The sequence below is a fragment of the Papilio xuthus genome, unplaced genomic scaffold (assembly GCF_000836235.2).
Source record: "Papilio xuthus unplaced genomic scaffold, Pxut_1.1 DF829129.1, whole genome shotgun sequence".
Taxonomy (NCBI): domain Eukaryota; kingdom Metazoa; phylum Arthropoda; class Insecta; order Lepidoptera; family Papilionidae; genus Papilio; species Papilio xuthus.
The window spans coordinates 7652-17403 of record NW_013529520.1 but is presented as its reverse complement, the minus strand read 5'-3'; the positions used below and the strand labels follow the sequence as shown (position 1 = coordinate 17403).

Sequence of the window (9752 nt, the reverse complement as noted above, 5' to 3'; positions counted from 1 at the left end):
GCCCCGCCCGCCCCTCCGCCGCCCAGCCACGGGCCTAGGTGTGCTAGAGACATCTGTAACACAATCTTACCATCAAACTCGATAAAATTTACTAGAACATAAGGCAACTTGTGATACCAGAAATGTGTACTTGACAACTCCGCAATGGTTCAAACACCTTATTGAAATTTGGCACAGATATAGGACATAGTCTCGGGTTGTTACTTAACACTAAATTCTGTATCTGAAGAAACAAAATACTTTTTTTAACACTGCAAAGACAATGGGGGGCAAAATCTAGTAAAAATATACATAGCAAGTCGGTTATTTATCCTCTTCTCAACCAAATTGACTTCCCCTTCCCATTTCTTTCTTTATGTTTTACTTGTATGCTGTAATTTGACATGTAAAATGATAAATCCGAGTTAAAGAACATGGTATGGTTTATTTTCTAAAACTTACAGGGTTTAGTGTCCAACTATTTTATTAGGTTTGTAAAAAAATTGATCAATAAAGTGTATGGCTATGTTATGCAATTCTATGTGCAAAATCACTCATGATAATTTTTGTGAAGCAACTATTACTTCATTGTTTCACAATGTATGTAATGCGTAAAGAACTTTAAAGGTGTAATACCGACGGTTTGGGCTACTAGAATGTATGATTCTTAGGGTCATCATAAATTATTATTGTCTCCCTATCTATTCTTAAAATAAATAAGACAAAATAAATATTGCACCTGTTCAATGAATGAAGTTCCATATTTCCGAAAATACCACCACTCGAAGATTAGAATAAGTCCAGAAATAAGAGACGAAGTGCCAGTGAGTGCAACATAGAATTTAGGAGTTAGTGCACTTAAAAATGTTGAACTATCCCACATTATCGTACTTTATTGAGCCTTAAGTACAACAAACTTGCTCATCTATATAATTGTATGTTTTACACCAAGTATATACTTAGTCTTATATATTTCTTTAATTATATTAATTAACAATTACTACAGTACTTCATAAGATCATTCAATAAATAAGTTAGTAAACATAAAGATAAGGACAACACAATTCGACAAACATTACACCGCTTCAACTATCATCTGTCATCGGTCACAGTGCATGTCACTGTCATCTCGAACCGTAAGTTTTACTTTAATGTTCAGTAAAGAATATACAGTTAAAACTAAATGTTTCTGCTAGCTTCATAGGCTAAATAAATCTTTTGGATCCTTCAAGAAAACACTAACAATATGATGAGCACCATTTTAATCAGAGAATCTGTATATGGAAATCTATTTTGTTGTGGCTGTAAATTTTATTTACTCTTTTTTGTTTTGTTTTACACACTCTTTGATGTCATGTGTCATGCATTTTGACTTGTCATCATTGTCATTCCAAAAAGATGTGACCAAAAGGTCTATGTTACCAGGACATAAAATTAAAAAAAAAAGCATTTGTCATTGTCAATGTCAGTTGATTTTGTGAATTTGATTTTGCTTTGCGATTGCGAGGTGATTTACGTAACACACTACGAAGGAAAAACACATTTTTAAAAATGCTGGCTCGATTGGGAAGACGACAAGCCGAAATGGTGGCATCCTTTGTACCTTCGGCTATAGCTTTTGGAGGAGCAGGATTTTGTGGCCTCCTATATTTCACGGATTGGAAAGTGTTCGTGACTTACATACCCTTCTACGGTGGCAAGTTTAAAGATCAGAAGACGGAATAATTTGTTACTGTATTTGTCTGTCATCTGTGTTAATTATGTTGTAATTATAAGCTTGTAGTCCTTTTCAGTGATTTTATTTATGTAACCTCATTGTGCTTTTGGATATGATAGCATACAATGGGTATGTTTTAAACATTGAGTGTCGTCTTCTTGAAGCACTTCTATGACTAGCAGAGGTTTGCAGGCATTTCCTCATATTTGATTGACACTCAAGAGTAAGTACCCAATTTAAAGGTATATCAAGAGTTATTAAATAGGGAGAAAATCTAAAAGCCCTAAGTAGGTGGTGGCAGCGCCAACACCAAGTTCTTGGTATTGTCTGTCTATGTTTCATTTGTCACTCTTGCAGTTTTTTAAAAATAATAAAAGTGTATTTCTTATTGACTCATATATAAAGACCTCTGAAGCTGGATGGAAACATTTATGTGGTAATTTATGAACCATCTAAAAAAAAAAGATATTTTAAATTTTGTACGAGATTAGTTGGTGTACTCTGAATTAGAACTGATTAGGTTTCAGTTGACCACTTTTGAATTTCTTAACATCTGCCAATCTTCAGATATTTATGTAGTTTCCTCTTAAATGTAAACCTCATTTAATTCACCGCTCCCTTGCCTCAAATCCGGTAAACTTGAGAAGCCTCTACTACACACACAGTGACAATAAACACACTATGGCTTTAACTATGATGCTCTTATAATTATTGAAGGAACATTTCTGAGACCCAAAGGTATTGAAAGATTCATTAGATATAAGATTTTTATTCAACATCATTGTAACATTATGTACTACTTACTTATGTAATAAACTAGGCTATGTTTTGTGCATATCTGTTGAGGATCCAGTCGTTATGTCCTGGTATTAAAATGGTATGAGTATGCAGAGCATGAAGTGTGTGGCTCCTGGCCACATCTATACACACAATGCCAGTTTAGTACACCACAGCTAAGTCAAACTCAATTATTTTTTCTTTCATTGAAGATGTGCGGTCGTCCCCAAATGATGCTTGGACAAGCCTCGTAATGGGGCTCATAATGAAGGAGCGTTTCGATATACATTGCCCCTCACCACCCGGTACCTGCCCCATCTCACATTACAAAGAGCAAAGCTCATTGTACACTTTTCCAAAAATAAATGAAAACATCAAAAAAAAATACATTTAGCAACTTGTTACAATTCTACGCTTGCTTTATTGGTTTCTAAACCATTCAGTGAATAAACGAGAAGAGTGTTGTAGAATGATCAGCGGTCGGCGGTCCTCTCAACCGCGCCTCTCACTTTGGCTTCAGCTTCGGTGATGTCGTGGATCCGACGACCGCCCCGGCAGCGTCTACGTGTACAGACATATCCAATGATGTGGAAATGAGTCGTCAGCGTGCCTCCAGAACCAACTTAAGGAGGGTGGCGCCAAAATTCTCCATACATTAACGAACGTCCCCTTATTTCTTTGCAGGTAACACGGTCGAGGCACACTTTGTTTTACGTCGCGATAAATTCGCTAGGTATTTTATTTAATTTTACACAATATGTGCGGCATTTTTTAAGGACGGCTAGACGTGACGTAATAACAGAATAATTAATGAGGCCCTTCTTTAGGCGTATTCGATTTATTATATCTAATGCGTAATCGACGACTCGTTTTGTAGAAGACTAGAAGTCCGGGAAATATTGCAACACTTTGAACATAATATACAATATGTTAAACATTGTGTCGAGGTGATAGGAAGGTGGGGGGGGGGGTCTAGAAGCGCAGCTCGTTGTCTCCGCTACCCGCCTCGTCCTCGTCATCTGCAGGCCCAGCCTCCCCCTCTTCCCCCGCCACCGCGCGCTCCTCTGCAACACAACAGAAACATTCAGACTTCAGGCTGAACTCGGTTTGTGGTATTACTTAGGTTCAGCTCTAAATTTGGCTCACAATGTTAGTAATAGTATAACAATGAACGGCGAGAGCGACGACGGAAGTCATACTATTTCCGGATCCCTCTCGACTCGTTTCGGTTTTATATTTTAAAGGAGTAAACAGTAGCAACAGTCGACTTTTTGTTCTTTGTTTAATAAGATTTCTGTGTCGAGTTCACATTATCGCGATGCGGAGCGTATGAGAGGTAGAGAGCGGCGGACGCACCGGGGCAGGCGGTGCGGCCCTTGGTGCGCGATGCGGGCAGCTCCACTCCGTGCGCGTCCACGCACCAGCAGACGCCGAGCGCGGCGTGACACTGTCGCGCCCGGTAGAAGCCGCGCGCGTCGCACGCCGGCACGTACGCGCCTGCGACACGACCCTCGCTCACTTCACGTCCACGTCCAGGTCACGGCTCGCGCGCTTTAGCAAAACGCCAGCCGTGATACGCCACTACTGATACTTTACACTTTCATCATGTTATATTTTTTTAAAATAAAAGCATCAGGCGAAAGATGTTCAGTAGCGATCGTGTCCTCACCCGGGCCGGGGTTCGGGTGCGCTCGAGCGAGCGCGGCGCAGGGCCGAGCGGCGCGCCGCAGACACCCGCACCACGCCGCGCGCGTCAGACTGCCCCGCCCGCCGCCCCGCCCGCCGCCCCGCCCGCCGCCGGAGCGGCCGCACGCCGCCAGGAAGGGCCGCAGGCAGCGCTCGCGCTCGTCGTGACCTGCACCACGCCGCACGCTCACAACACTACCGACCTCCTCTCTCTGCCGATCCACCGATCGACGGGTGGATCGGCCGAAGCTCTCGAAAGATGTAAACGAAAAGTACTTTAGAATTAGTAAAAATATAATATAATAATAACAACAGTGGTTTTATATAATAATAGTAATGAAAGCTTTAGTGAGCAAGCGTCGGCGGTGACGCGAGGACGCGAGGTCGCTGGAGAGCGCCGGGTACTCACGCAGCGCGTACAGGTCCTCGCGCGACAGCAGCCCGTCGCCCGCCGCGTCCAGGTGCGCGAACATCCAGCGCACCTCCGGCTTGCAGTCCCGCGGGAACCCTGCCGACACAAGCGCCCTCGTCAGCCCTCGCCTCCTCTCTGCACCCCCACACCCACACCCCCACACGCACCGCGCGCCGCCGCCCCGCCCGCCGCGCCGCCCGCCTGCTCCATCAGCACGGAGAACCAGTCCAGCAGCCGGTCCGCCATCCGGTCCAGCTCGCAGCCCGCAGACCCTGACACGACCCACGCCGGTCACATGCAAAGAGAGGGCCAGTAGCGGCGTAAGATAAGGCGAGGTGGGCCGACCGCCCAGGGCGCCGGACATAAAGTTTACTACAAAACTGAAAACATTGTGGGATATTAAAGGGCTCTCTTACCTCGCCCTGATAATGTAATATGTGAATTGTACTATTTATTGAATCTGTTTGTAATCTCACTAGCCGGTCGGTCATATTGTAAATTGCCTGCAAATCGAGAACAAATAGTGAATTGCGAGCGCCGCGCACACACACCTCTAGCGCCGCGCCGGGCCCCCTCCGCCCCGCCCCCGCCCCCCATCTCGTGCTGCAACATTAACACAACATCAAACTTAGAGAAGAAACTTGCTCTGCGAATATTTACACATTTAAAAAATAGACTTAATTTATTTATCTACTATTTCTATTACAAAGTGTTCCAAATAATTTAACCATAAAACATTTTATTAGAGCGCCTCAAGAACGTTTACGTCGCGACACGCGGCCGGCTTGCTATTGTTGAGCGCACATATGTTCGCATGTCGAACTATTCCACACAAATTCGAGCTGTGAAATGGCCCAGCTCAAGTCGTACTCATTATGTCGTCTCGTAATGGCCGACGGAGTGCTGCACTCGCCCCGCGCTTTGTTCACGCTTTTAGACCACTTACAAAGCACAAGTGCAACTTGGGAATTGCATCAAAGTTTTCAATGCACTGTTAAGTTTTATTCGAGTGCTTACGGAACCAAAAAAAACACGTTACATATGCCGGTAGCAAAACACAGCTTAGTGATAAGAAATATTACATTAAATTAAGAAGTCGTAGCATCAAAAGAAAACACTCTGACAAAATGACTGTTGGTACTCAGGTAAAACCCTAAGGGCCATCGTTTACTCAAATGAAGTTGTGTAGGTGGCGGCAGTGACCTGGCGGTAGCGCGCGGCGGGCGCGGCGGGCGCGACGGGCGCGGGGGGCTCGCGGCACGGACAGAAGCCGCGGCAGGCGAGCCGCACGGCCGCGCGCCGCACGCAGTTGTGCAGGTCGAGCCGGCACAGCGACGAGTACGTGCGGTTATCTGAGCCGCACACGAACTGCGCGCCCTCCCCCGCCTCCGCCTCCGCTTCCGAGCCGCACCCTACGCACCTGCAAATTAAGTCCACGTCTGGCTGCACTCTACTCTCAAAACTGAAGTCTACTACTACGAGGTCGGCGGGGCACTCACCGTGCCGGCGGCCGGTCGGGACGCCGGGCGGGTCGCGGGGTCTCCGCCTCGGACTCGGGCGCGGCTTCCTCCTCGTAGAACACGTCGTCTTCGCCGTCGATTCGCTCTCGTCGCGCCGCCACTATCGTGTCTCTAAATACATAGCGGGTTCTAGTATTTATGATATCTATCATACGCCTATCCTTTAAAATTGTTTTTAAAAGTGCAGAAACATGCAATTTGGCCGTCCACGCTCACCCTCTTCGCAGGACGTCCTTCTTGGAGGCGCATTGCGCGGTGAACGCGTCTCGCAGCAAGCACACCTCGCGTTTCTTGCACACCAGCTCGTGACACAGAGGACCTGCAATACGAGCCCGTCATTGCCGCTGCCCTCGTCTCCCCGCTCCCGTCCCCGCTACCTGCGAGCGGGCGGGAGGAGGGCAGCACTTACTTTGCGGGTCGTAGATGTATCGGCGCGGGCGTCGCGAACGCACCGTTTGCACATCCTGAAATACAGTATTTAGTTGATCAATACGGATTACGGAAACAATTAACTATGTATACAGATGTAAGTATAACCACTTTTTTTAACAAAATGTGAAATCGATTAAACGTTTTCTCCAAGCTATAACCCAATTTTAAAGTGAGTGATACAAGTCTGGTTCCTAAATCTGTAGTTCGGCGTTCAAATCTAACACAATTTGAACAGAACGCCAAGAATGGAGGTTAGATTAATGGCTGTAGTGTTAGAAGTAGACTAAAGGAGGATAAATCTAAAATAGTCGTATAGTGAAACCAGGTTTTTTTCAGGTTTTCGGGCAGCCAAAATAACTAGTGCCTTAAGTCTTCTTCTGACTGATGTAGTGCTAAAAGCCAGGTAGTGGCCGATTTATAAGCGAAATACTAGCGCTTAATTGGTCATCCCTCTTTGATATGCACATTCTCTTAGTGCATTGATTCATCGTCATCGGTTAATGCTCCCGATATCACTGGTAAAGTATCTCAGAGATCAATAGCTTAATCCATTATTCCAAATTATGGATCCATTTCTTACCAATTTTTTTTAAAGAACAACCGATTTGAAGTTTATATGACAAGAATTGTGTATTATAAGTTACTTAAATACGTTATATATAGAGCACTTGTATGACCACAGTGTTGTTGCTCGACTCGACACTGGCCTAATCCTAAAATTGAAGTGCTATTTAAATCGGTGCAAAAACGGCCATTGACATCAAAAACATATTTTCATGATGTTTTTTTTTCTAGATTTATTTATATTGGGTATTTAAAAGCCAAGTATGTCTTCAGTTATATAATCATTCAAAGTTATAGCTCAGTTAGTTTATAAAGACTCTCATCCGCGCGCTTGTCACTTGACTTTTCTTTGTTTCATGTACTTAATGCATTGGAACATCGCGTAGTTAGTAGCTAGGGCCATAGGGCCCTGTATATGTTCTGTTTTCTGATTAATTTTTACAATAGTTAATAAATTGACTTGCGACAACGCAACATGGGTATATATGTAAGATAACAGTGAAATCCGACTAGGGCCTGGGCGGAGACGTAGGGGTACAATAATATCGAAGCCTTCGAAACGGCGGGATAGACAGAGGTCGGCAGGTCGCGCGAGGCTGCGGCGCCTACCGGGGCGTCCTCGAATTCGAAGTCGGTGTCGGTGCGTCGCTCGCAGGCCGCCAGCGCCAGCACGGCCGCCGCCGCAACCGCCCACGCGCCGCGCATTGCACCTCGGCACCAACACGCGCTCACACCGCTCGGGAACACGCGACCGCTTGGGACTCCGGCCGCCGCACTACTGCCGCGCCGTGCCGCGCCACGCGTCCCGCGTCCCGCGTCCCGCGCCCCGCGCCCGGCGCCGCGCAGCCTAACCCCTCGACCTCGGACAAAAAGACCGCGACCACGCACCACACCTTCACACTGGATTATTTTCTATATCTAACTATAATAGATAAAAGAATTCAAACAACAATAAAAACATCAAATGTAACAACGTATACCTACGCTGCTACTATGCTGCAATATTACTTGTACTGACAAAAGTTATACCTACCTACACAATACAATAATTTTCTAAGGACCAGCCTCAACTTCGCCCTTGTGGAAAATAATGTACCTACTACGCTTACGTCTGATCTCTTCTATAGTATCAGTAGTACCCTTGCCGGTGGTGTCCTGTCTATAAGTAAAAACTTTGCAATAAGGACTGCGCCCGGCCTAAAGCCGTTATTCGATTACGCTTTTTCGATCGACGAGATCCAGATATCTCTAAATCTTTGTCAAAATCATAAAATACTATAAAAGGTAATTTTGAACAACATTATATTCTCCTGATAACTATCACATTTATTTGAATAAGGATTAATACTAAAACAAAATAAAATGAAGTGCCGCACATAACGTCCGGTTTTTTTTAATTGATTTTTTTTAAGCAAAAAGTGGTTATTGCAAGAAAATAGTAAAAAAAAATACATACTATGCCACAGGCTGACTTTTTTGTAACACTTTTTGAGATCTACATATTTGTACTTCAGTACTTCAGTCGGGTGGCATAAGTTGAGCTTTATTACTTGAGCGTTAACAATTTAATATGTAGTACTAGTATATAAGTATTATGGAATGCAACATTTTTGCTAAGAACTGAGCAGATTCGGACAACGTCATTTGTTTTTGGAACCGCAACCGTAACTTTAATATACGCATTTGTAAGTAGCTGTCGCCCGCGACTCCGTCCACGCGGAGTTATAAAAACCTTCATGTTATGAGTGCCTATGTGTTCTTCCAAACCACGTTCTACATCTATGCCTAATTTCAGCGAGATCCGTTGGGCCTTTCCGGAGATACCTTCAAACAAACATCCATCCATCCATACATCTAAACATTCGCATTTATAATATTAATAGGATTAACATATTAAATGGGATTATTTTTCGCAGGCGGTACGTCGTGCCTCGCGCCGCGTGTGTGTTGCAGCGGTACCCCGCGCCTCCCTGCCGCCCCGCCGCCCCGCGTGCGGTCGATACTGTCCCCGCACAGCCTCCCGACCCCTCCCTCGCCCCCGACCACGGCTTTATATGTAAGTGTACAGTACTTACGACAAGTGCTTTCAGTAAATGTTTACATACAATAAATATTTACAATGCGCGATTGCTGAGCAATTGCGAATGAAAAGGAAACCCTGCGTTATTATTATAAGCACGTATTGTCGTCTCCCTTATTCTTGGTGAATAAAACTAAGATGAGCATAAGTTCAGTGCGGAGTACTTTTAATGGTATAATTACTGAAATAATCCTTACTAATATTATAAAAGCGAAAGTAACTGTCTGTCTGTCTGTCTGTTTGTTTGTCCGATATCAAGTAATCAATAAAACAAGGGGATTTATGTATTGTCACACAATTTACTCATGATCCTTATGCTATTTTTTTACAATATCCTTATATGTATATATATACTATATTATTATTATAAATAAAACCACAACGCTATTGATGGTTTTGTTTGCGAAACAATTTTTGTACATTTTAATTTTAAACAACTACCAAATACCGCTTTTATATAATTATATTATTAACAATGATTTGATTGAAAGATAGTATCACACTTTTTATGAATTGAAGCGCATTAGATAAACAAAATAGGATGAGAAGAATGTCACGTCGCAGTCGCGGCAGGCACGCGGCAGG

At 44.1% G+C, this 9752-nt stretch overlaps 4 protein-coding genes across 4 annotated transcripts in view; 1 reads left to right on the top strand and 3 right to left on the bottom strand.

Moving 5' to 3' along the window:
* LOC106119669 (protein ST7 homolog) overlaps positions 1-1286 on the bottom strand; it is a gene marked incomplete at its 3' end in the record, with an annotated part of 3641 nt that extends 2355 nt beyond the window's left edge. Inside the window, exons 1-2 of the mRNA XM_013314765.1 lie at positions 719-1286; positions 3-53 (exon numbers count right to left, since the gene is read on the bottom strand). Coding sequence (XP_013170219.1) covers positions 3-53; positions 719-862 — 195 coding nt within the window. The remainder of the gene's footprint in view (positions 1-2; positions 54-718) is intronic.
* A 151-nt stretch (positions 1287-1437) lies between these two features.
* On the top strand, positions 1438-1767 carry Uqcr11 (ubiquinol-cytochrome c reductase, complex III subunit XI). Its single transcript, XM_013316448.1, has one exon. It carries the CDS (start codon positions 1531-1533, stop codon positions 1702-1704), a length of 174 nt encoding a protein of 57 aa, XP_013171902.1. The 5' UTR covers positions 1438-1530; the 3' UTR covers positions 1705-1767.
* A 913-nt stretch (positions 1768-2680) lies between these two features.
* On the bottom strand, positions 2681-7853 carry Cow (Proteoglycan Cow). The gene is made up of 11 exons (XM_013314752.1): positions 7697-7853; positions 6501-6555; positions 6308-6410; positions 6071-6202; positions 5775-5991; positions 5123-5174; positions 4739-4864; positions 4569-4667; positions 4143-4328; positions 3830-3970; positions 2681-3537 (listed from the first exon to the last, which is right to left on the bottom strand). Exons 1-11 carry the CDS (start codon positions 7790-7792, stop codon positions 3446-3448), a joined length of 1299 nt encoding a protein of 432 aa, XP_013170206.1. The 5' UTR covers positions 7793-7853; the 3' UTR covers positions 2681-3445.
* A 1743-nt stretch (positions 7854-9596) lies between these two features.
* Nurf-38 (Inorganic pyrophosphatase Nurf-38) overlaps positions 9597-9752 on the bottom strand; it is a 3655-nt gene continuing 3499 nt past the window's right edge. The window contains exon 5 of the mRNA XM_013314739.1: positions 9597-9604. Within this exon, the coding sequence (XP_013170193.1) occupies positions 9597-9604 (8 nt within the window). The remainder of the gene's footprint in view (positions 9605-9752) is intronic.

Bases quoted from the DNA above. Each gene is read 5' to 3' on its own strand.
- Cow (XM_013314752.1), bottom strand. From the start codon at position 7,792: ATGCGCGGCGCGTGGGCGGTTGCGGCGGCGGCCGTGCTGGCGCTGGCG. The intron at 5,992-6,070 runs GTGAGTGCCCCG...CTTAATTTGCAG, and splicing joins CCCGACCGGCCGCCGGCACG to GTGCGTAGGGTGCGGCTCGG. The intron at 3,971-4,142 runs GTGAGGACACGA...GTCGTGTCGCAG, and splicing joins GCACCCGAACCCCGGCCCGG to GCGCGTACGTGCCGGCGTGC.
- Uqcr11 (XM_013316448.1), top strand. From the start codon at position 1,531: ATGCTGGCTCGATTGGGAAGACGACAAGCCGAAATGGTGGCATCCTTT.